At 42.2% G+C, this 27396-nt stretch overlaps 1 protein-coding gene across 3 annotated transcripts in view; it reads left to right on the top strand.

The window, feature by feature from the left end:
- The window catches only part of LOC131027809 (protein phosphatase 1 regulatory inhibitor subunit PPP1R7 homolog), a 59075-nt gene extending 34139 nt beyond the window's left edge, over nt 1–24936 (top strand). The window contains exons 2-7 of one of the 3 annotated variants that reach the window (XR_009102539.2): nt 22538–22768; nt 23199–23345; nt 23541–23683; nt 23773–23887; nt 24168–24305; nt 24572–24936. Coding sequence is in view for 2 of the 3 variants with exons in the window: in XM_057957902.2 (XP_057813885.1) it covers nt 22538–22768; nt 23199–23345; nt 23541–23683; nt 23773–23887; nt 24168–24245 (714 nt within the window). In the remaining variant the exon portion in view is untranslated. Of the gene's footprint in view, nt 1–22537; nt 22769–23198; nt 23346–23540; nt 23684–23772; nt 23888–24167; nt 24547–24571 lie in introns of those variants that run through there. The other 2 variants (XM_057957902.2, XM_057957903.2) reach the window with 2 other exon arrangements.
- Nucleotides 24937–27396: the final 2460 nt, after the last annotated feature.

The following is a 27396-nucleotide window of genomic DNA, read 5'->3' as shown; positions in this document are numbered from 1 at the left end:
CCTAAGGGAACGACTAGCTACATTAATTCAGATGGAGGAACATAGGACAATGGCACAATGGGCCATGGAAGTAGCCTAGAGAAGAAGGAAATTTTGGCATGACAAGCATCTGCGATGGATGGAATTCTCGCCGAGATAGTTGGTGCTCAAGTACAATGGCCGCAATGAACTTCGACCGGGGAAGTTTCGAGTCCGATGGCTAGAACCCTATAAAATAAGGGAGGTAGGGACAAACAAAGCTATCAAATTATCATATCTAGACGACAATCCTATCAAGGACCCAGTAAACGGATCGAAGCTTAAATTGTATAGAGAAAGAAATCCTATGGCTATCAACCTGTTGGAATGTGACGAGACAATAGAACAGATTGAGGGACAAAAGAAAAATCGAGAAGTGAAAACTAGTAGCAAGAAAATGAGAATTAAAAAGCTAAGAATGGAAAGAAAAATAAAAGGAAAATTCAAAAAGGAGCAAATGATGGAAAAATTACAAAGAATAATAAGGGAAAAAGGCTTGCAAGTCAAAATAAGAAAAAATGATAAAGGGAAAATTATATTCGCCGAAAAAGTGCATCTTAAGGGAAAATTATATTCGCCGAAAATTATATGGCGTACGCATCAAACAGAGGAAGGGCGTAGGAGGGCAAGCAAGGCGTACGAAGGGAGGGGGTGAAGTGTAAGAAGGTTGCACGATGAGGGAGTTGACAACAAGCGAAGGAAAAGCGGCAGGAGTAAACGACGGGTAAAGAGTGGCTGTATGCAGAGTACGCAAGGAAGAGGTGGTGTGTGGATCGAGCGGGGAGTGCAAGTCGGGAGGAAGCGTACGCAGGGGAGAAGTTCGAAGGAAAGGCGAAGGGTGGAGGAGAGGTGTTAAGCACGTACGCCTTACGCAGCACAAAGCCAGGACGTACGCCTTCGCCATAGCATACACGGCGGCCTAAGTCGGGGCCACGACATGCACCACTACGGGACTGACATAGGTGTACATGGCCATGGCCACGACGTGCACCACGAAGGGACCGGCGTAGGCGTACACGGCCATAGCCACAACGTACACCATGACAGGACCGACGTAGGCGTACACAGCCACAGCCACGACGTACACGGTCGAAGTCGCAGCAGAAGCACAACCAGCATACAAGGTGACTGCGTACGCACAGCCACGACGTACACGGTCGAAGTCGCAGCAGAAGCACAACCAGCATACAAGGTGACTGCGAAGGCGTATGCGTACGCGGTGAAGGGGTAAGCTTAGGCAACAGTGAAGGTGTCTGTTCCAACAGCCGCGAAGGGGTCCACCACAACATTCACACAATAGAAGAGAAGCATAAGCCAGCAAGGCACAACATGGTGAAAGGGAGTCACGGCAACCCTAGAACGGGAAGTTATGAGATAAGCTACAAAGCCCGTAACTCTAGCAAACAGGTAGGTAGAACGACCATGGCCACCCCAGATACTAGCAAGAAAAGTCTTCAAGGACAAGTGATTGTCGAGAACCTGACATTTGAAGGAGTTACTGGAACGGAGTGCAGAAGGTGGTGGGAAAGCAATGAAGATCACCCCTTGAAGATTTCATTAAGAAGAGCAGAGGTTTACAAAATTATTTTCATGCCTATCTTCAATCTACAAGAATTTGAGCCCATATTGCGAGCTATGGTCCATGGATATGAGCAAGACAAGCATCGATCAGTAATTGACTATTTGGGACAAATGGTGGTCATTTCTTATGCACCCAAGGAGTTCAAGAAAGCTTTCGGAGTTCCAAGTAATGGGGATTCAGCAATGAAACCATCAGCCAGAATGTCTATGGAAGAGAAGAAGCAGCTACTGAAGCACATCTGTGGTAATACGCTAACAGAAGAGCAATGGGACAGTTTGTGGCAGAATAATAATAGAAGAGGCTGAAAAAGTCCTACATCACCTCACCAGAATGGAGATGCGTAGTGGACGTCTTGAAGAGCAAGCTAACCGCAACAAGCTGAGCATCAGATGTTGCCATATGGATGCTATGCCTCATGTACGGCCTGAACAATGGCCAAATATATAATTGGGGTCGAATCCTTTCCAGTCGGGTAAAGGAGGCTATGCTCCTGAAACATAAAACATTGTATATGCCACATCATATCATTTCCCTCTTCTTGGAAGCATTGAGGACTCAGGTGGCGCCAGAGCACAGAGGGGTTTTTGTGGCCTCGAATCGGGTGGAGCCTTACAAGCCAGCGATGTACTATTGGCTACACCTGGACACTTTTATAGTAGTACCCACAGAGACACCCAGGAAGAAAGCAAGGCAAGAACCTACAGGGAGCACGAAGGATGGAGGGGAGGAAGATGACAACTCTAAGGAAGAGGAAGAGACGGGGGAAGAAGAGACATATATCTTATCTTCATCTGTTGAAGACGAAGGAGAGTTCTGTATGGAACAAAGCCACACTATGCACGGATCAGAAGGTGATAAGGAGGATAGGGTAGGCCCAGAAGTTGCAACATTGGAACCAATGGGCATGGCACAGGAAGGGGGGCACGTAGGAGATCTGCCGCGAGTAGAGCCAGGAAGCCATATGTTGACGGGAATAATCATTATGTTATGTTGTTATATTATGTTTATGTTGTCGTCGGTAATAATAAGTTATGGCGGTCAGTTAGTTAGCCGATGGGTAGGTAGTTGGAGTTGCGACGGTTGTGTCGCACCCCTTCGGGTATTATATATTGTGTACCTTTTCTTCGAAAGGATCATGTTAGTCGTGTCAGATGTAATGTTATAAGCACTTATTGTACATGGACTGTGGAGTTAATACAGAGGCTGGTTATTTAATATATTTCCATTATGTTCTGTGCATTTACTTTCTGCATTTAACCGTTTACCCGAGAAGGCAAACATTTGGCGCCGCTGCCTAGACGTACTCGGGAATGGAAGACACGGATGGCGCACAGACACAATGGGCCTACCCGTTGGTGAAATAAACCCAGAGGCCGACGACGCCCGAACAGAACTTTACACAGGAGAAGACACGACAACGCGAGAATTTTCAATTTTGCTCCAGGTAGCCATTCAGACCTACATCCGACGAGAGGCGGCGGAGGCAGAAATCCCACCAAGTGCCGTGTGGACAGCGCTGGAGGTTAGCCCAGCAGTAAACCGGTTGATGAACCACCTCCCCCGGTTGCTTGCACAGGCATCGCTGGCACAACAGGCCCGCCTGGAGGAGATTGCCCAGGAAGAGCAACGACAACAAATCCTGCAACGGTACGAAGAAAACAGCCGACAGGTAACCGAACGAGATGGCGCCAGGCCAGGAGGAAATTGAACCTTGTAATAATCCCGACACATTGCTGATATAAATTGTGGCCGAAAGGCAAAATAAAAATAAAAATAATAAAAGATTTTTTGTGTACATGGCGTGTGTTTGCTGTGTATGGAAGTGACTTATGCCCAATAGACTAAATAAGGACAAAAATAAAAAGATACAGAGTGATGAATGGGAAGTGGCACAAACCGCGTTGAATCTCAGACAGCAGATAGAACGAAGGTGTAGGCTAAGGCAGCTTGTCGAGGGACGACCGGCTGAGGGGTTGCCCGAAGGGAACCCAGGAGGTGTCACGGAGGTTGCGGAGGCAGAGATAGACGGAGAGAACTACACTGTCTACACTGTTGTAGGGCTGCCAGAAGGAGTCACAGAGGGTGCCGAAGGAGAACTCTACAGTTCGCCAGAATACCACCATAGGGTAAGAAGCCGCGAAGAGTTGGTGGAACAAACAAGGCGAAGTCTAAACCTGATTGACGCTACCAGAGACTTGCTAAAGAATTTGTCCATTTCAGAGGACAACCGGAGGGAGACAACCAACCAGAGGGAGACACCGGAAGGTGACGGTACGACCGAAGGTGCCAAGGGAGCACAAGGGTACCATACGGGAGGCAATTTGGTTGGTTCGGTGTCAGCAATTTTTTCCGGAGGACCCACGAGTGGAGGTTCAGTTGCAGGAGGCGGAGGATCGCCAGGTACAAGCACACAAGGAATTAGAGGAGCGAGACCCAGTGGTGGGATGGCGAGTAAACAAAAATTGCCAAAGTTCACAGGGGAGGGCAAGGAAGACCCCTTATGACACTGCCGTACATGTGAAACCATTTGGTCCGCCAATGGAGTAACAGACCAGGATGACTGGGTGCAGTAGTTCCCAGCCACGTTACGAGGAGTTGCCATAGATTGGTACTCCGATGTGGACAAGCAAAAAGTGGCCACATGGGCCAATCTACAGAAGGAATTCACGAGGGAGTTTCGGTTGCTCCGTGATGACAATGAAACTATAACGGAGATATACAGTACCAAACAAAGTACCAGGGAGACAGTACGGGCATACAGTCGGAGGCTGAAAGAACTCTTGGGTAAAATGGAAAGCCAACCCGCAGATGGATTGTAGAAACGATGGTTCGTTGAAGGGTTGAAATCCTCCCTACGGAGGAAGATGAAAATTGTACCCCTGACGTCATATGAAGACGCTTATAATAGGGCGATGGACCTGGAGAGCGAACACAAAACATCAAAGAAGAAGAAAAGTAATAAATCCTCATCCGAGGACGATGACTCTTCATAGGAAAGCAGCAGCGACGACGAGGCTGGCAAACGGGTGCAAGCGCTCCAGAAAGACATGGAGCGAATGAGAAAGGAATTCAAAATAATGAGAAGCACTGGTCAGAACGAAGGGGACATATGGTGCACTGAGTGCAAAGAGGAAGGGCACACAAGGGGTACTTGCCAAAAGAAGGCATTCTGCGAGATTTGCCAAGTGATGGGACACTCCACCAAGGAGTGCCCATACAACATGAAAACCCGAGGTACGCAAATGAACCAGGTGCTATTCACGGAGCAGGCCACAACATCCGCACTAGCGGGTACTGGCCAACATACTAACACAACGACATCATCTGGAGGATACCGGGACAACAGACGCGGCGGCGGAAGGAATAGCAACAATAACAATAACGAAAGCCGTATCCAGTATGACGCCAAGGGCCGGCCAATTATCCAATGTAGGGCCTGTAATCAGTGGGGGCACTTCGCCCGTGATTGCACAAAGGAAGCCACCCCTCAGCACCTCTGCCGTTGGTGTGGGCCAGGCGACCATGAGGACGCAAATTGCTTGCAGGCAGGGGTTAATCTCCTCAACATTGAGAAGGCTGAGAAGACTAGTGAGAAAGAAGTACTGGCGATCACCCGCGCCCAGACGAAAAAAGCCACTCATCCTGACCCTCGTACGGAGAAGGAGAGATTACGGGAGGCAAAGGCCAATATTGAACGTGAGATGACGACCGAATGACGGGACAACGAGGTGTTGAGTACATCATCCCGTACGGAAGCGGAAAATAACATCATTGGGCAAATCTTGCAGATAGAGGTGCCGATAAAGGTAAAAGACCTTCTAGACTCTATGCCACAATTGAGGACTACCATCCTCACCAATGTGCAAAGCACTGCATCATCGAGTGCACCACAGGTAGGGGTTCCCGCCACCGCATTGTCGAGTGCACCACAAGTAGGGGTTCCCGCCACCGCTTCGAAGAGTACACCACAGGTGGAGGTTTCTGTCAGCCCTTTGATTGACCCGATGTTACTAGCTGTGAGCAGTGGTAGACACCCAGCTGTGGTAGAAATGGGTATCCGTGGGACCATTATGAAGGACACCATTGTGGACGGGGGATTTGGGGTGAATGTACTACCAGAAGAAACATGGAAGCGGCTGGGGAAGCCCACCTTGTGGCCACCCACATTCAACCTGGTGGGAGCGGACCATTACGACATTAAGCCACTCGGCCTGTTGATGGCCCAGCAAGTGACAATTGGTACGCAACCATTCTTGTTAGATTTCGTGGTTATTCCCTTGAAGAAGAAAGGCTATGACGCCATCCTGGGGAGAGCGTGGTTGATCAATGCAAGGGTAAACCACAACTGGAAGAAAAATACACTTTCCATGGAGAAGGGAGGGCGGAAATATACCATTGACCTACACACCCAAGATGTCGGTGAAGAGCTCGCCTCTTCAAACTCGGACTCAAAGGACTCTAATAAAGGGGAAGGGGGTCCCGATGAAAGCAAGGGCAAGAACGCGATGGAGCCGAACAGTGAAGGGGTGCTCGAATTGGAGGGATGTTTTGAAGATGAGGTATGCTCACTTAACGGGCTCTTCCATTGGCAAATGGAGGATTACGAAATGTTCCAAAGCTACAGGCTCGAAGTAGAGGAACCAGAGCAACCAACAGAGGTGTACTTGCCGGAATACAAAGAATATTGGAAGGGAGACGCCCCAAACCCTGGCGACGTAGATAATCTGAAGAGTGTTGGCAACGATTGGTACCTTGTATGGAAGACTACAATCTTCAAAATCTTTATTATCCTTCTTCTTCTTATGTACGGGAAGGAGACCGTGGTCCCTGTAGAAATTGTGGTTCCAGGTCTTCGGATGGCTATTGAAAATAGATTGGCCACCAACGGGCCCAAATTGAAACCCTACCACGCGAAGCGCGCAGGGAACCTGAGAGGCCGGACGAACACTCGAGAGCCCGGACAGACACCCGAGAGGATGGAAGGGGACTTGAGAGGCCAGGCAGGCAACTCAAGAGGCACAAGACCACAACAGGCGACTCTCGGGCGAGGAAAACCGAGAAGGATGAAGGGCGATCCCAGAGACAGGGGACCCGAGCCGAAGACTCTCTAGACAACTTAAAAAAAAAAACACCGTATGGTCGTACGAGACAGTTAAGTGCACAGCAGGAAAAAAAACACCACCGTACAGGGCCGTATGGAAGATGATCGTACGGTTGGAAGAAAGAAAGAAAGAAACGTATGGTCGTATGACAGGCGACCGTACGATAAAAATTTATTTAAAAAAAAAATTTGAAAAAAAATTGCACGGTCGTACGACAGCGACCGTACGGTCAAAAAAAGAGGGAAAATGGCCACCGTACGGTGGGACCAAGGTGACACCACCGTGCAGTGGAACCACCGATGGTGACACCACTGTGTGGTAGAATCACCGACGGTGACACCACCGTGCGGTGGGAGCCACCGAAGGTTGTTGCTGAGACATGAACCCACCACCGCACACCGCACTGCACACCGCACAGCCCGACTACCGCACAACACCGAACACCGCCGCACAGCAAGGGATAAAGGAGGAAGACGCACCGCACGGCTCGACCACGCACCGCACGACCCGATCAACACGCACAGCAAGGGTTATGCGCAACAGCCGCAAAAGGAAAAAGAAAAAAAGAGACCAAGCCCGCACAATCCACACAGCCACGTAAGGGCAAAACGACCGCCACAGGTAGACCAAGCAGCCGTACGATAACAGTGCCTTAAAAAAAAAAAAAAAAAAACGACGACGACGGATTGAAAAATGATTCGATGACATCTGGAGCCTAGACACTGAAAATATTGGAGTGTAGAAGAAGGGTTTTGACATCATAAAATATCACAGAAATGATGCGCGCCATGGACTTTCGTGGGGTTCTGAGGGTTGTAAATTGGTGTTGGCGTTGGGGCGCTGCCCCCAGACCCCGCGAGGGGCGCTGCCCCTCAACCCCACTGGGGGCGTTGCCCCCAGACCCCCAGTTTATTTTGAGCTACAGAAGACCACGGGAAGTGTTGTGGTTGTGCGTATTGTGAGAAAGAAGCCTGCAGCTAAGCATTGGCGGGGAAGCCATAAGCTGTAGAGGGAGACGAATTTGGAGGTTGGGAACAAACAGAGTTTGAGGGAAGGCATTGCAGGTCCGCGCAGTTGTATGACACCAGGGAGTTATTCAGTTCAGTTTTTAGCCTTTGGGGAGTGTGATGGAGGATTTGAGGTGTCTCCTAGCCTTTGTGCCAGCGGGTTGTGGCCACCTCCAGGCAGGATAGGTACGCTTTGAGGAACTCGGAGTATGTCTCGGCTGGACGTGAGGTTGCCGTGGTGGATGCACAAAGGGCTCGGGAGGAGCTGACCACCAGGTTGGAGGCAATAGTCGCGTGAGACTTAGTTTAGCGTACCCAGGAGTTGGATGCCGGGAGAGCAGCACGTGTGGCTATCGAGGACAAATTGGCTAGGCAGACAATATCAATTGAGTAGCAGTTGGTGGAAGCTGAGACTGAAAAACGTGTTTTGCAGACAAGTTTGGGTTAGGCCCAGGAGGACTGTGATGGCAAAGGAAGCAATATTGGTGAAATCCGCACTTGAGCATCGGATGGTAGCAGAAAAGGGTTTTCAGGCGAGGACGCAGGAAGTGTATAAGATCCGGGCCCGACTGGCGTCAGTAGTTCTTGCCGTTCATCTCTATTTTGTATTAAGTCGTCGGAGTCGACTTCTTTTCTTGGGGGGGATGATGTTGACGGGAATAATCATTATGTTATGTTGTTATATTATGTTTATGTTGTCGTCGGTAATAATAAGTTACGGCGGTCAGTTAGTTAGCCGACGGGTAGGTAGTTGGAGTCGCGACGGTTGTGTCGCACCCCTTCGGGTATTATATATTGTGTACCTTTTCTTCGAAAGGATCATGTTAGTCGTGTCAGATGTAATGTTATAAGCACTTATTGTACATGGACTGTGGAGTTAATACAGAGGCTGGTTATTTAATATATTTCCATTATGTTCTGTGCATTTACTTTCTGCATTTAACCGTTTACCCGAGAGGGCAAACACCATATGGGGGGCATACCAGCCATTCCAGGATGGGGAGTAAAGAAAAAGGTACTTTTCAAACCAACATAGATTCCCATCACGACACTTGGTGCAGGGGTCGCAGGGACCTCATCTTAGTTACTAGACTTGAGGAGACATAGTATAGGGGCCCACACCCCTTCATATAAACACACCAAGGGGTGTGGAGGCCGCTAGAGCCGTTGCATTGGTAGTGGCACCAATAACTGACTCTCTTGCAACTATGGATGGAGGGAACATAGAACAAGAAACGCATCTCGTTAGAGAAGAGCTAGAAACAGGTGACATGGGGAAGGGTACAGAGGAGAAGGACATGGAAGCCGAAGCAGACAGTTTGCTCGCAAGGTTCCAAATGGACATAGAAATCCCGCCACCATCACCATCATTAGGGTTCGGCCAACAAGGGGAAAGCCCAGCAGAAACGAGAGAAAGGGAAAAGGAGCACAATACGTCTTCTTGTAAGGAGGGCGCTATGGGGTTTGAGACCGCTGCTCAGCATTTCCTTTCAGAGCTAGAAGTAATGAGAACGACCACGCAGAGGATGATAGATCACCCTCGGGGGTTAGATATGGACATGGCAGTGAGGGTAGCTGAGGCCCTATTGACATTTATGAGGGAAGGATGTGGAAGAGAATTCTCTGAGCGCCTTAGAGCCCAGGGCTGGCCGGAAAGGGAGACTCTGGAAATGATAGCAGATTGGGGTGTGCCACAGATCCTTAGGGAGCACACAGGGGATCAGAGGGTGATGGATGCCCTCACCACCATGGAGCAGATCTTCCGCACAACATTTTTGCAGCTGGAAAGGATGACTTGGAGAGCTGGCAAAGTGGCAGAAGAACACACCTTCTCATTGGATAGGGAGGTTGCACTGAAGAAAAGAATAGAGGCTCTGGAACAAGAATTGGCACAAGAAAGGACCATGAGGATGTGTATTTTGTACACAATCATACACAGAATAAAATACCCAAGGGTACCTTATCCTCTCTTGAATAAAGCCTCTGATTGCTGAAGATGTCGCAAAAAAGGATCAATCAGGGTGACTCCAATGTTCTTTTATGTAGGGTCTCTATGTGTGGATAAGCACCAGTGGTCGTTGTGAATGCTGTTTCATCAAGGGGCCTTACGTCCTCCAAGCTGTAGGAACAAGATTTCTCTTAAACTAACAAATTCTCAAAAAGATCAAAGGGTAGAGTTTGCAAGGGATAAATTCTAATCTAATCCTATGAATGACCTAATGTAGGCTAGACTTGGCAAGATTCTACCAATTTCAATATTGCCATGAAATAACAACCCAACTGAAATTGATGCGATCTTCTAAGGTAACAAATGATTTTTCAATTCATCAAGGATTATGGACACTACCACAAAGGCACATATCCAAAGCTCAATGACGATTGAAGGTTTAAGTAATTCAAGTCTCTCCAGTTGACCACACAAGGCGTTCCCACAATCAGTAAGAAGCTAGTGGTTTGGAATGTGAACCTCACCAAAATCAAGCCCAACACTTAGTCCTTCAAACTTAAATACTACTTCGACTGAGAATGATTCAAGAAAGTAAACAACCATGAAGATAGCCACAAGAATTGCAATAAAACACCATAACTTCAATATTTTATTGATCTCAAAGCCAAAATAGACAACAATTGCTTGAAATTCCTTCTTCAATGCTCAATCTTTCTACAAAATAACTTTCTTCTCTCCAAAACTCTAAACTTCTAACTATCTCTTATTTTCTAACTACAAAATGAAAATGAGTGAGGGTATATATAGCATCCTCAATTACAATGAACGGCCCAGATCAAAAGAAGATCAACGGCTGAGATTCTGACACGTAAACCCTAATTAGGGTTTTATTACAAAAGTTCCTTTTTTATTGCACAATATTAAATGCATAGCCAAATATTTAATTTGGCACAAAAATCTAGGAAACATAGACCAATGATAATTAAAGTGCCATGTCATCTATAACAACCTCTCTTCTAGAACCTTGTTCCCTTTCCAATGCTCCTTTTTAGCATATGCAATGAATCTGGACACGATTCCTTCAATCTCAGCCATAGGAATCTCGGGAAGATTCCTCATTCGTTCCTCCAAGTGAATAATCTGATCAAAGGCCTTGAGAAGAGCTGCATCCCATTCAGGCTCGAGTTCCTTAATTTTCTCAATCAGGAGCATAGTAGCAAACACTTGATCTCTTTGCTCATTTGTAATCACATTCTCATCTTTGCAAAAGATGACTTTGACCCTTTCTTCTAATTCTTGGAGATCCACATCTGTTTCAACTTCGATCCTTCTGCCAAGAATAGTGCATAAAACCCCAAATACCTTGTCCTGGATTGGATGGATGACCTCCTCCACTTGATTGCATTTGGCGCTGGTGTCCTCGAAAAGAACTTCCTTCATCTGGAGTAAAGTAGACCACTGGAGTAAATTATGAGCTCCTCCATCCATTATCTTTTCTTGTGCTAAGGTCTTCCTCGATGTTTGCCTGATTACTTGAAGGACAGGAATGATGACATCTTTAGTATGAGCAAAGGCGGCTACTGTTATCATTAGGTTGTGGATGATCTCAAGGACCTGGATAGCCCGATGAATGGTCTGCATCATTCTTGTTGCAAACTCAATGGCAACTGTATGGGATTTGTCAATCCAAGAGCTCAGAAGCTGGACCAAGCTCTTAACTTTCTTTGCTTCACCAATTGATTCAAGGGGAAGTGCTTGCATGGGAGATACTGCTGGATCTTGACGTCCCAAGGGCTGACTGAGGTGGCTAAAGTAGCTTCTCCAAGCACCGACCTCTCTCTCAAGTTTTCTACTCTTTTCCATTTCTTCCTTAAGTTTATCTTTAAGTGCCTCAAATGAATCAGTTGCCTCATCCAGTGCCTGCTCGGTGGTGAGTGGACCAAGCTCAACGGTTTCTACATCATATTCTTCTGCAAGGATTTCACCCTCGTACTTGTCCACTGCCGGTGTAGCTATCTGCAACTTCCTGGATCCAGTCTCATCTCTGATCATCTTGGACATTTTGGTGGCCTTCTTCTTTTTTGTTACTCTCTGAGAATCTCCAACAAGGCTATCTAAATCAATCACATTATCTTCATCTTCGATCACAATTACCCTTGTTAATCTCTCCTTCAACCAATCTGGAATGGCGGACCTTGTCTCTCTAACTTGTATTTCTTTAGGTAGTGACTCTTCTTTCCGGAGAGGAGATGTCGCTTCATCGTCATTCTGGTCTTCATGTAGCTCATTGACCTGGGGAGATTGACTTGATGAACGTTGAGATGCCTGTCCTTCTTCATGTTTATCATTCTGAACCATTGACTCCATAGATTCCTCAACTTCAAGTGTCTTCTTCTCTTGTCGAGAAGATGTGCTGGATGAGCGATCTTGATTGGCCTCTTGCTTCTTCTCGGAAGATTCTCTTTTCTCAGGTCTTTCCTTCCTCTTTGCACCTCTATGATGGGGATTGCCTTCACTTACGCTTCTGGGGTGAGGATTGCCTTCGCTTGTGTTTCTAGGATGAGGATGGCCTTCACTTACGCTTGCTCCTTCTGCCGACCTTTCCTCCAAGGTAAAAGTCATTGATATATTCTGCTCTCTCAACTTTTGATGTTGCACATCAACCCATCTGCGAGTACAAGAGAAAACTGGAGCCATCAAAGTTTTCAAGTCGACAACCTCAGGTTCATTCCAATCTATCTTTACTGCCTTGTCCTCTCTATCATAAGAGGATTGGAGGTGCCTGCCACTGTCCTGAGCTTGATCGGCCACTCTGTAAACTTTGCATTTCCTGATGAAATCCAAAGGCAATCTGGAATGTATCTTTCTTTTCACTTCTAAATCATCTGAGAGATTCATCCAAAAGTCTTCTACCTGACATTCATGCTTGTATTTTCTACCAACTGTCTCTTCTATATGCCCATAAGGGTCAAAATTCTCTCTCAATGAAAAGAATGAAAACGAATACAAGGCCAACTCCCTTTTTGCATCATCTAAAGCTGGAACATTAGGACATACCTCAACTGAATTTCCTAATATGATAGGTACAGGAATTCCATTTCCATGCCTGTGTCTGAATGCCTTCGCATAAGCTGCCAGTTGCCTAGTCACCTCAAGTAGTACTATCCTGTCTGTCGGATATCTTGGCAACATATATGGAGGTGAAGGACACCCATGAACTCTAATATATGTAAACTTCTGGAATTGGATAAACCAAGCACCATACCTCTTTACAAGTTCTTGTGCCTCCTGAGATAGCCGATTATGAATCCCGCCTTGCAGTGTCCTGGTGATGTTCATTGTGAAGGTATCATTGACTAACTTGTAATTACTCCCAGGTGGATGATGCAAATGAACATAAGAGTCACAAAATCTGACTTCTCCAGGTCCTCTTCCAATCCTGTCTGTCGGATATCTTGGCAACATATATGGAGGTGAAGGACACCCATGAACTCTAATATATGTAAACTTCTGGAATTGGATAAACCAAGCACCATACCTCTTTACAAGTTCTTGTGCCTCCTGAGATAGCCGATTATGAATCCCGCCTTGCAGTGTCCTGGTGATGTTCATTGTGAAGGTATCATTTGACTAACTTGTAATTACTCCCAGGTGGATGATGCAAATGAACATAAGAGTCACAAAATCTGACTTCTCCAGGTCCTCTTCCAATTGCTCCTCTGTGAGGTAATCCTGCATATTCAAAACTCCTGATTAAGGCATACATGATGTACGAACTCATGTGGAAGGATTTAGTAGCCTTCAGTCTTCTCAACTGTACGTCCAAGCAATGGCTAATAATTCTAGCCCAATGAATTGTTCCTTTTCCTTGAACTATCACTTGGATGAAGAAGAACATCCACTTCTCAAAATAGAAGGCTTGAGGAGCGCCTGTAACTCGATTGAGTAAGGTTATCAAATCTCTGTACTCCTCCTGGAAGTTGATCCTATGTGGTGTGTTGGGAATCTTGCTCAGGCGAGGACGACTTTTGAGTAGCCAATTCTTGTTGATGATGCTCAAGCAAGTGTCTGGATCATCTTCGTACATGGATCTAGCTCCTTCCAAGCTTTTGTAAATCATGTCTTTATGTTCTGGTAGATGAAGAGCTTCACTGATAGCCTCATCTGAAAGATAAGCCAAAGTGTTTCCTTCCTTGGACACGATCGATCTTGACTGTGGGTCATAATGGCGGGCACATTCGATCATCAACTCATGGCACTGGACTGCAGGAGGGAAGCCGGCCGCCTTGATAATGCCACTTTCAATTATTCTCCTTGCGACAGGTGATGGCTTGCCAATGTAAGGGACCTCTCGAAACTTCTTCACACTGAAGTTTCCCAAGTTGGTATCTCCAATGTTGCTCCATTTTGACACGATCTTGGTCTCCATCTCTTCATTCCTTTGATCTTCCTTCATGAGGGCTGGACGACTGGTGGATGCTCCTGGCTTTGGGGTCGCCATCTTGACACCTACACAACATTTCATAATGAGCAATATATCTTGGAACGCAAAAAATCTAGATTAAGTTTTTAAATTTAGGAAACTTCATGATAAGTCCTTGAATTATCATTTCCTAAATATGACGATGCAATTGGAAATTCAAAATTTCAAAATTTAAACAAGGCTAGGAAGATCTTCACCATACCCTTCTTTGAGAACTATCTCTAAAAAAGATGCAAAAATTAGGAAATTTGCTAGGCAAAATGTGGATTGAAGTCTTCAACGTGAGCTTCCTCTAGCAATTTCACCACCCTTAGCCTTCAACGCTTTGAGGAAAATTCGCTCCTCCTCTAACCTCTAGCAAAGCTCGCACTTCTCCTTGGATTGAAAAATCGCACCCTCTCTTTGGATCAAAATTCGCACCTTCTCTTTGGATCAAATTTCGCTCCTTTTGTTGCTTCTTCAAATCGCACTTAAACAATGATTGAATGATGGATCAAAATGTTTCACAATACCTTCTTATATAGGCGCTCACCATTATACTCTCCCATAGGCCGACTTGGTGGAAATGAAGCAAATAATAAACAAGATTAAATAGAAAGGAGGCCGACCTTTATAAAATATTTAAAATAAAACCCCAAGCGCACTCCTTTCATTTAATAATTTAATTAATTAATCAAATGCCTTTGCAATTAAATTTCGATTTTTAAAAGGCTAAATTCAATTATTAAATGCCTTATGCGAACTCATTAAATGCCAATTTTAATTAAAAAATATTTCAAAGTTTTATCGAATTTGGCATTTAATGCAATTCAAAAAGTGTTGGCGCCTAGTATGGGAGATATTTGGGACATCAAAATATTGCTCTGGTCCCTGGGTGAGGGACAGGAGCGCCTCATGCATTTTAGCCTTGCGTTCTTGTCTTTTCCAACCGCCAGATCGAGTCGCGAGGCAGGGAATGATCTTTATTGTTTGCTTCATGCATGTCCAATTCACCTTTTCAAGACTAACTGAGCTATCGCAAGGATTTTCGCCCTGGTCCTCCAGTGAAGGACAGGAGCGAACTTTGCATTTGAGCTTGAAATTGTTGACTTTTGGGGGCAATTCCTTGTTTATCGTCCTTCAAAAGGCATTTTGGACTCTGCATGACCTTGCCTTGGCATGGTTTTGGAAGGAAATGACTAATTCTATAGAAATCGCCCTGGTCCTCCAGTGAAGGATAGGAGCGATCCTTAGTCCATGGCGCAAATCTTCAATCAACTTGATATCAAATTGTCTTCAAGGCGTAAAATGTCATTGCTTACTCCATCTTGAATGTTTGAAACGAAAGCGGCATCTTAAAATTAGGTATACTTGAATATTTCGCTTTGGTCCCTTGGAGAGGGACAGGAGCGCCTTAACCAATTCCATCAAGTTCTCGTGGTCTTCGCAACTTTGTTCCTCTTCGAAGCGTTCCTAATATCATCTCCATCATGCGCCTAGGCTCGGACTTGTCCAAATTCGGAGAGGAAGGCTGGACAATCTATATTTCGCCCTGGTCCCTTGGAGAGGGACAGGAGCGATCTTGCATTTATAAGCTCACTTGTATTTTGCCAACTTTCAAATTTGTCTTCAATGGAGCGATTAGGCCTTGCTTTACTCATCCAAAACATGAGATTCGTTTTAACTTTGCGGGAAATTTGCCTTATGAGGAGATCGCTCTGGTCCCTTGGAGAGGGACAGGAGCGCCTTGGCCATTATGGGCTTACTTTGCGTTTTGCAACCTTCAAAATTATCTTCAACGGGTTGATTGTGCCTTCTTTCCTTCATCTCAAGCTTGAAATTCGCTTTACCTTGGTCCAAAACTTGTCTTGAGGGAAAATCGCTCTGGTCCCTGGGAGAGGGACAGGAGCTACCTTTGAAATTCGCTTTGGTCCCTTGGTCAAGGACAGGAGCGCCCATTGCAACTTGGGTCGATTTTCAACTTTGTAGATGGCTCAAGTTAAATTCAATAAGCAAAACGAACTTTCCTTGTCCTCCTCAAATCGCGAAATCATTTAAATCTCGTGAGGACAATGCAATTTAGGAATTCAAGCTCCGGTCCTTCAGTGAGGGACAGGAGCGATTTTGTCATTTTAGCATATTTCCTTACTAGTTGGTCGCTCAAATTATATTCAATGGACAAAACGTGCCCTCCTTGACCTCTTCCAATCAAAAAAATGTCTTGGCCCTGCAAAGATAGTGCAATTCTGAAAAACAAGCTCCGGTCCTTCAGTGAGGGATAGGAGCGATTTTGTTCCTTAGGGTCAAATCTTCGCAATTTTCATCTCAATTCTCCTTTGCTGGGAAAGATATCATCATTTTGCAAGCTATGACCAAGAGTCAAAATCCAAAAAATGTCCAAGGAGATGTGTTTGAGGAAAATCGCTCTGGTCCCTGGGAGAGGGACAGGAGCGAACTTGCCTTGAATCTTCAAAATTCATCATTTTTGAGTCTTTGAAATCTTCAAAATATTCAATTTACGTCCAATTTGTCCTCCTGGAGACCCTGCATAAAACAATTTAAACAAGTCAATAACCAATATGCACCAAAATATCATTTTCGCCCTGGTCCCTGGGTGAGGGACAGGGGCGATTTCACCTCTGCAGGCCAAAATATCCACATTTTGATCTTCAATCACTTGACAAGGCAAAATTAGGCCATTTCCAAGGCCAGGGGCAAGTTAGTAAACTTTCCAAAATTTGGTCAAAATTCACCCGGACAGAATTACATAATTCCATCATTGAAATGCTAATACTTTAGACCTAACTCGAAATTGCCCTCAAAATCTTAACTGGACCCGTCCTGAGACAAACTTGACTTCCTGGCAGGCTCATCCTATTTCAAAATTGCAATCAATGCGAGGGTGCTTAATAATCTGTCAAAATTGGACTGGACTTCAGCTTGAAAATAACAAAGGAAACCCTAAGGCTTAACCCTAATCCAGACGACTCACTCATTCGATTCAAAACCCTAAAGGCAGAGAGAAGAACAGGCAAAACAAGAGCGAAAAAGAGGGGGCCCCCATTTTAATGGGGCGATGTGTGAAATGGTCACAACAGGACGGGGAAGGAGCAGGAATTGGCTACCTTCGAAAAGGATTGAATGGATGCACTCAAGCTCCTTAAAGCAACTCGAGGGAAACAAATCGCGGCTGAAAGAGATCTGAGGACCTTCCGAGAGCGTGCCACGTTAGGAACAGGGACGCCCTCTTATCCATCCTAGTAGATAGTTTTTAATCTCTGCTGTTGTTTTGTGTCGTCTGGAAGACGACAAGTTTTTGGGGGGAATGATGTAAGCCGGAAAATTAGTAAATTAGACTTTTTGGAATGTATTAAAATAAAACAATAGTATTAAGTTATAACTATGGGGTAGTTGGTTGTCTAACGGTTGATGGCCTAGCCAACCGCAAACTCTTTATATGTAAGCTTGTAGCACATTTGGAGGTACATTCGGGTGGAGATTAATATGATATACATTTGTGTTACATATGATATATTTCTGCATACTGTATTGTGTGTTGTTGTGTGATAACCCTACGGTATCGCAAGATGTAAAATCACTTGCGGGGATGAGGATATTGTAAAGGAATAAATTAACATAAATAATCCAAAGGAAATATATTTATTTTATTTTAATAAAGGGAATGCTATTTAAATAACTAATATTACAATGGAAAGGTATTTAAATATATTCGAATATATTTTGGATATATTAAAAAAGGAAATTATACATAATATTTTTTATATATTTAAAAAAAGAAATGTAATTAACTAAATATTGTATGAATTGTAATTAACATTTAATATATTAAAAATAAATAAAATATTGTATGAAATATAATTAACACTTAATATATTTTAAAAAAAAGAAATAAATTGCAATTCATATATTAACATTTAAATACTTAATAAAGGGGGAATAAGGCAGTCCCAAACAGGCTGGGTGACCCCCGAACGAAGTGGTGTGTAGGTAACCGCAGCCTAAGGCTGCGGTTACCTCTGCACTCCTTCATGCAGAAGGGGGCCCGTGGAGGGGCACAACCCCTCACGGGTATAAAGGGAGGCAGCGATCAAGTTACGGGGAAGAAAGGAGGGCAGCAGAATACGGGGGAAAAAGGAAGGGAGCGGACTGCAGGGAAAAAGGGAGAGAGATCAGTGGACAGCAAGGTAAGAACCCTGTCTTATATTAATTAAGGTGAAACATATGAAGGGTTTCCTTATTATTAATATTAATAAGTAGGATTAAGGGTGAAGGCTCAATAATATTAATTAGTATGAATTAATGAACAATGGGAAATGGGTAAGTCCATTGATAAGTCATGTTCATAATTGTCTAGTAAGAATGTATACACATTGTAGGGTGTAGCATTCACTAGATATAAATAGGAAAAAGGTAATCTTGTAAATAATATACACATAAGTTGCATATCAAGAGGGACTTAGGAATACAAGGTATTTTAAGAAACATATTGCAAATATGAAAGATGAAAAGTAATGTTGATATATATATCTATAAGTTAATTATATAATGCATTAAGAGTTCATGTTAACATAAAGGAATATTTATGAACAAAAATGTTATGTAAATACAAGGCTTGGTTGGGTCAAACTTAACCAAGAAGGAAAGGATCGAGTCAATCCCCTTTGAGGACTTGGATGATGAAGGCATCGTCTAGGGCAAGGAAAGGCAAGGGTCTTCCTTGGCTGGCTTGGGTATAAGAGGTTATACTCAAGACAGGACTCAAAGGTCAGGCCGATCCCTTCTGAGGACTTGGATGATGAAGGCATCATCCAAGGCAAGGAAAGGCAAGGGTCTTCCTTGGAGGGCTTGGGTGTAAGAGGTTACACCCAAGACAGGATTCTAATTCATCTTCGATTTCTTGGAGGGCTTGGAACCAAGGGGTTTCAAGAAGGCGAGCTTCATAGCCGCCTAAGGACATACATTCGTATGGCATTCGTATCCTTTTTATTAGATTAAAATTATGATTATGTTAATTGAGCATTGAAGTTAGGTTGTAAATTTCGATTACTTACATATGTATATATATGTTTGTGGTGTTCTAACCATCTGTTTTGCAGGTTAATGATCTCTAAATAGTAGGGACATTACATGTTGGTTCCATAACTGTGTTCTATTATGCCATGGTGTTGTAATTCGGATGTCAGTGCTCTGTATACTTATAATTCAATCCACTTAGGCTACTAACAATGTCCCTTTAAATCAAAGAGGAAGATGAAACATTTTCCTTGCTAGGGGGGAAGGAGTCAAAAGGAGGAGCACAAACTGCTTTCTCAACTAAACCATTACAATTCTCTTACAGAGAAGAGCAATTCTCAAAAGACTTAATGTCCTCAATAGGACAACCCATAACTCCCCAACCAATGAGAGGACATTGGGAACAAAAGGAACATGTTGGACCTTAGGATGATTGTGGTCACCTGTGGAAATGTCACACAGTAACATTGTGGTCCATATTATGACAATTGTTACATGTCACAATGGACACTCGTAAATATGCTAGACCCGATTGAATCTCCAAGCCTAGAAGGAGTAATCGAAGAATGGAGCAACTTGCCAAGATCAATGTTGACACAAAATCTAGCAAAGAGGAAACACTTTCTAGATCTGGTAGCCTCATCAAACATAATGAGATCACCTAAAGAGTAGGCAATGGCAGTCCAAACTTCGTCATCCCACAATCCTAGCAGAAGGTCAAGAAGTCTGATCCACATAGGGACTTTATCAATGCCAACTTTGCTAGATCCAACCTAGATTCCCACTTCATAAGGAAGAGGCTCTATTTGGCAAGAGACCAAGGGCCTCCATGCAATGTATGAAGGCAGTCATCATGAAGACAGAAAGAGATGATAAAGAAGCCAGAGAGAAGAACAACAATCTCCAAAGCACCTTTGGTATTCCACTTCCTTCTCACCTAAGATCTGAAACTATCCACATTAGGCTTAGCACTCACAAACTTCCTCACAAAAGCATTCACTCACTTGGAGTCCGTATAGTCAATAATCTCGTCTGGAATTTTAAGACAACCTCCCTGAAGGAAGCACAGTCCTCAAAGATAGGGGGCAAATGATTTACCATTACAGAATCAAAAGAGGCTCCGTCTGAACACACAGCTTTAGAAACTCTAGAGGCAGCCAAATCCAACCCCAGAAGAACAGATGGCATTGAAACAGGAGCCACAACAGGAACTGAATCTCCTTTCAGAGCCCCCAAAGACTCCCTATGGCAAACATATCTGGGAGGCTTGGAATAAGTAGCAGATCCCACACTCCTGCATGCTTCCCCCCACATATCGAGGAGTCTAATATCCTCATCAACAACAGAAGCAGCAACACCTTGAAGAGGAGCAGACATTGCAACATTAGGCAATGGATCCTCATTCAGCATGGAAAAGCCACCAGTTGTAGGTTCCAAAGAGGGAACCTCAGACAACAGATCAGATCAAACCATGACAGCACTATCGAGAATTGGCTGCAAACTAGAAGGGGAACCAGGAGAGTAATCAGAAGAAGGCACCTTGATAGGGGCAAAACTCACACCCTTACACTGAAGCATCCTCACAAAGAGGCCCATAAAAAATAGGGTCCCTATCACAAATATCCTTTGCATTCACAGGCCCAAACATACCAAACTTATCTGGAGGAAGTAGCGCCTAGGAAAGGGAACCCTTTTGCAAGTCTGGTTCAAAACCAGTCAAAGATATCTCACCAGTAGGTGATGCATGAACAGCAAGAGCATTCATCAGTCTGGCCTGTGGCAAGATGTCAAGAAGAAGCGTTTCATCGTTTGAGTTGATGCCTCAAAACTCCTCCAATACACTGCCAAATTGCCAATATCGATTCATCTCCATCTTCGTCTGAATCATTCTTTGAGTACTTGCTTGCAAACCCCACTTGCAGACTCATCACGTTTGCTCGCCCACTCCCACTCCCACCCATTCAGAAAATAGAGATAAAGATTAAATTTTGATGCATCTCCCCTTGGGAATTTAATTTCCTTGTTTCAATTGCCAAAATCATGGAAAATCGGCCTTGGCCTATACTACTTCCAAGAGTTTCTTTTGTTTTTCTTTTGCGATAATTGGTTAGCAATTTCAAGTTATCCTCCACATGTAATATTGAGAACAAAGCCATTCTTGCTGCCTAATGATGTCAATAACTGTTTTGGTACCACTTAAATGACATTGTGAAATACAATTGAAAAAAGAAAGCTAGCTAATCTGAACTGAATTTTTTAAAAGTCCATAATATCTGGGAAAACAAGAACAGTGATGAATTATCTGAAAAGTTAGTAGGAGATTATCCATGAAGTATAGCTAGCTAATCTGAACTGAATTTTTTAAAAGTCCATAATATCTGGGAAAACAAGAACAGTGATGAATTATCTGAAAAGTTAGTAGGAGATTATCCATGAAGTATTGTAGGTGCAATTCCCCCCCCAAAATGGAAAGTTTTTAAAATTCAGCCTACCTATAATGAATCTAATCTCAACTGATTTTTTTATAAAAATTCCTATTATTTAGGGGATCAAGGACAAGAACAAAATATCTGTAACTGTTGGGAAGAGACTTAACCTGAAGTAATTTAAGTGCGTTTCTCCAGATAAAACAGAAAAAAGAAAAATATCTGGAATACTTTCAAAATGAAACCTTATTTTATTGAATAATAAAATAAATATATATGCAGTGCATATGAAAGGAAAAGAGTAAACACAAATCCAACCCAATGTTATTCCAGTGTTTATGTCCACTGCACATTTCTAAGATTTTCACAGGCTACCTGTATAAATATTTCTAAGTTTATCATTAACTACCTGCACAAACTTTTTAATATACATATCTACTTTACGGCTTTTGGGTCTATTGGAAGTTCCTTTATCCTGATTTTTTCGTGTCTTTATAATGTGGATGAATAAAATTGTGTTGTGAACTGTATGCCATTGAATTTTTACCGTAATATTGAATGCTCTCATTATTTGAGGTTTTAATACCTCTTAAATTGGCCACTTGACTCTGATTAGTGCCTTATAATGAATGTTTGAGTCTTTCTTTGAGTCAACTTTTCAAAGATTCGACTCATAAATGTGTATTTGTCCAGTTATCCTTAATAAACTATGAGTTATTAGAGATTAGAATAATCTTCATAGACAGGCCCTTCCCCTGAATTAACATCCATGATCATAGGGTGGCCTAAGGTTGTACCAAAATACAAACAATATTTTAACACTTTTGAGTAGCTATGAAAGTTTCTTATGTATTCAAAATTTGCCTCTAGTCAATTGTATCATTTTTCTTAACAAGTGTTATTAATGAAAGTTTATGCTTTTATTTTTCTGATGTGGCACTTTCTTTGACATTTTTAGGAATTGGTGCTTAGGGACAACAGACTCAAAAAGATACCTGATATTAGTAAATTTAAGGATCTTGTCATCTTTGATGTGTCATTCAACGAGATTTCTTCACTCAAGGGAATGTCAGAGGCTTCTCCAGTGCTTAAGGAACTGTACCTTTCTAAGAACGAGTTAACCAAGATAGAAGAACTTGATCACTTGCATCAACTGCGAATACTTGAACTTGGCTCAAACAGGTTGCGTGTAAGTTTCATACCATCTGATATACTATGTGGTTTACATAGGAGGCATGTTAACTAGTTTTTGCTTTATAATAGATGCATGCTGAAATAACTTCAATCAAAATTGTGGTTATATTGTAAGATTCTCCAGTGAAATATTTAAACATGTGAGCTTTGGGAAGATGAATTTAATGAATTAAATACAATCCATTTAGTTGCAGTATTAAACTATTTTAAAAATGACTGCCAAGGACATTTTGTTGTAATCTATCTTATTTTTTTTGCTTGTAAAATTTATTTCAGCTCGTTATTTAATGAGATTGGGTGGTTGATGGGAAGCTTTGTATTGGTTTTGGTTTTACTCCGGGGAGCTCAGAATCATGGCACCATAGTTTATCTTCTTTTTCACTTCACTATAGAATAACTGACAAATTGACAGGTTGTAATATTAGGTGATGGAGGGTTTGGAAAAAATGGCTGTACTGCAAGAACTCTGGCTGGGTTGCAACCGTATTCGTACTGTAGATCTCTGTGGTTTGAAATCTCTTATTAAAATAAGCTTGCAAAGCAACCGCCTCACATCTATGCTTGGTTTCAATGTATGCTTCCATTTTGTTGTCTTGTAAAATGGTGATGAGAATCCATTACTTAATAGTTAATACTAAAGTAATGTTAACTTATAAGAAATTTATAGGGATTCCCATGTCGTCTTATTTATATAACAATTAATCAGATATAATCTGTAATTTGGCTTTCAGAACTGGAACTAATAAAGCTGATGGCATGCTTCACAGGATTGCATCAGTCTAGAGGAGCTTTATTTGAGTCATAATGGCATCTCAAAGATGGAAGGGCTTTCCACTCTAGTCAATCTCATGGTGTTAGATGTATCATCAAATAAATTGACTTCTATAACGGGCATTGAAAATTTAGCAAGGTGTGTGTTTATTTTTAATATAATTATGAGATCGTCATATTCTTTGTCACCATTTTGTGTCATGAAAACCTAAGGTTTGCATCCCACAGGTTAGAGGATTTGTGGCTAAATGATAATCAAATAGCATCTTTAGATGGCATTGATTCTGCACTTGCTGGTTCAAGGGAGAAGCTTACTACAATTTATCTTGAGCACAATCCATGTGTATGTTGTTCTGTCCAATCAAAGCAATATAATAATAGATTCTCAAATTGATGTTTTCTTCATGTTATTAGCTTATTTGTCAGAGAAATTAGTATTTCTAATTTGAATGAATTTAGTATTTAATTATAGGTAGGCAGTGAGACATATAATGTTTTTATATAGACTCTTAACATATTTGTTTGATTCGTCTGGTTTTATGGTTTTCTTAATTTGTTTGTATCTAAAATTTGAGGAGTTATTTGTATGTTCTTGTAACATAGGTGGAAATGGCTGTTTGCAGGCAAAGGACCCATCTTATATAAGCACACTGCGACTCAACTTTCCAAGTATTCAGCAGATTGACTCCAACATTTTTTGAGGTTGAATACACTGTTTGCTTTCATAGGGTTGTATAGCATCAATCCTAGATCTCTTCATGGTTTGTATATTCAATTTTTTTTCTTTTAATACACAAATTTATGAGATTACCATGCTTTATCATTTATTTTGAAAAGCATGCAATCAATTTTTAATTTTGATAAGATATTAAATACCAAATTCTTCTAAAACATCTGAAGGAAACATGCCTATCCCAGTTTACATTCAGGAAGCTAACTCTAAAAGTCTTACATGATGAGTTATTTAATTTAATAAAAAAGTAGATGAATCATGAATTCTAATGATGTGTCTGACATGTTTGCTTAGGCTTTTGAGCTACCATATGGGTCTAATAAGTGCCAGAAATTGGAGAGAATAAATGCCCTTTAGTTAGTTGAGTGCCTAAATGGCTTTGTTCTGCCTGGATTCTGTGGGTTATTACCTCTGGAAAGGGGTGTCCCTGGTTGCTATGCACCAAACTTGTTCCATGAAGTTGAATTGTGAGCGAATTTTTATTTTTGTATTTTCTGGGTCCATCGAAGTCACTGGAGAATAATACAACTTTTGAGTGTAGAAATGCTGCCGTTCCTTTTTCATAAAAAAATCATCATACTACATTTGCTCTCATAGTTTCTAATGCTGTAGACATGATTGGCAAGTGTTTTAGTAAATTGTCAGAGAATTTTTTATCATCTTTGCCTATGACATTATGTTTTGCATAGATCTTTTAGATTTTCTTTGTAATAACTCTGCCCTACTTTGTCCATTATTGCTACGTTTCATTTAATGGTATGCAGTGCCAGGTGGCTAGGTGCCCTATAATATAAAGATGTTGCTTTCTATAATTATTATATCAGGGTTTTATATATGGGGTGCCAACCCAACAACAATTAGAAGAACGTTACTAACAGTGCCACCACCATATATAGCAAAAAACTACATGAAGAAGATAATCACTTGACCCTATTCTGTTATCTGAGGGATGATTACTGTACTAAAATAACAACTATTAAACAAAAACACCACCATACGCTGCACTCTGAAGCCCCAATAGACCAAACAAAACTTTGCTGGAGACCTGTTGTGACCTTTTCACACATTGCCCCATTGCAAATGGGGACCCCCTCTTTTGCTTGGGTGTCTAGTTCTTTTTAGGGTTTTGTTTGTTTGGCAGTAGTTCTTGATCTCGGAAGCAATTCACTTTCAGAATTTTGCTTAAAGTTTGCACTTCCAGCTAGCTTGGATGGAGGGCGAATGCACAATATTGACAATTTTCTAAATGTTGTCAATATTGTTGATATGTTGTAAAGTTGTCGTTGCAAAGTTGTCAGGAAGGGAGGTCAAGGTGAGCAAAAATTGGAAATTTCCTTCTAGGGTTTGTTTTCCACCCTTTGGAGAATAGTTGAAATCAATTGTTAAATGATCAAGTTTGTTTCAAGGCAATCGAAGAGTGGGATCTTCCTTGTGGAGGTCGATTTTCCAAAGGGAAAATTTACAAGGCAAAATTTAGTGCGAAATTGAGAATTTCCTTCTATATCATGAATTTCCACCCCTTCCTTGTGTGGGTTGGTTTTCCACTCTCCAAGCAAATTGATGAACAATGCAAGTGAAATGGAATGAAGAAGGATGAAAAAAAAGGAAATCAAAACCTTCCTTCTAGAGGTCAATTTTCCACCCTTGGTCAAATTTGAACAATGAAAGAGGAACGTGAAATTTTAGGTCAATGGAAGTAGAATCTTCCTTGTTAGGTTCAAATTTCCACTCCTAGCCCAAATCAAGTGTTGAATGAAAAATGAGAGGGGGAAATCTTCCTTGTCATGTGCAAATTTCCACTCCAAATCTTGGCGATTGAAAGATGATTAAAAGTTTAATTTTGAAAAAGGAAATCTTCCTTCCACCTAGTGAATTTCCATTCCAGTCCTTGTCATGTGTGAATTTCCACTCCTTTGTGCTGGTCGTTTTTCTACTCCTTCCTTGTCCAAGTCAAAATTGCACTCTTGAATGGCAAGTAAAACATGGATTAATTGAGCACTTCACCTTGATTAATAATTATTTAAATGCAAAATTGCTATGAGGTGGGCCAACTTAACAAGTAAAGCGAATTCAAGTTTTAATTGCAAACAAGAAAATATTATAAATGCAAAAGCTGGCTTTATTAAAGGGTGCAACTTTTACTTGTAATGCCTATAAGGCAAAAGAAAGGTGTGCTGCTCAATTGCAATTCAAATTCGAAGTTCCCAAACAAGTTCACACCAAGGAAGCATTTCTAAATTTGCAGTCAGGCAGTAAGGTTTTAGAATTTGTAATTCAATCAGATTTTTCAAACATTGAAGGGCGAGTTTCAAGCAAATATCGAGTTATTGGAGGCAAGTAGAAAAGGCTGATCGAAGATCAAAGCATAAATTGTTTCTTGTCAAGGAAATCAATCGAATTCCAAGGCATACATTCAACATTCAGATTTAAATCAGACCTTGTCAAGTATGGACTATCAGATTTTTGGCTTAATTTGTGGCAAATTTCATATTCAAATATTGTAAATTGCATGGTTGCATTCCTAGAATTAGCATTGAAAGTGGGAAATTCTGATTTTAGAAATTTAAATGCGAAGTTTATAAGTGGAAATCAGAACTTAAGTAATTCTGGATTTGGTTTCTTGAAAACATTTCTTAGTCATTATTCATTTTCAAACCAAGTTCCTTTTTACTCTGAGTTTCATACAGGAACATGTCGGGAGCAAGGATTGAAGGTAGTGCAAGGAAAGTTCAAATGAAGACCGTGCTTAGAGGTTTCTTCCCAGAGACTTGGATTTCATCAAGATGGAGGAAGGTTGGAGATGCCAACTTGGAATAGTTGGATTCGGTCAAGCTCAAAAGAAGGGTGTTTGACACTCAAAACCAAATTCCATCTACCTTAGCAAGCAACATGGTTAAGAATGTAATCTACCACGCTGCTGGTTTCCTGCCAGCAGTTCTATGCAACAAGTTGATGGTTGAATGTGCAAGGCATTATGATCCCCAAACAAGGACAATACTAGCACCTAGTGGAGTAGTTCTTGCATTTCTCTCAGAAGAAGCAATTCGAAAAACATTTGGTATTCCTCATTATGATGGGATGTTGAATAGAACAAAACAAGAATCATCGACCTTATTTGA

The sequence above is a fragment of the Cryptomeria japonica genome, chromosome 3 (assembly GCF_030272615.1).
Source record: "Cryptomeria japonica chromosome 3, Sugi_1.0, whole genome shotgun sequence".
In the NCBI taxonomy this organism is placed as follows: Eukaryota; Viridiplantae; Streptophyta; class Pinopsida; order Cupressales; family Cupressaceae; genus Cryptomeria; species Cryptomeria japonica.
This window is presented reverse-complemented; position numbering and strand designations above follow the sequence as displayed.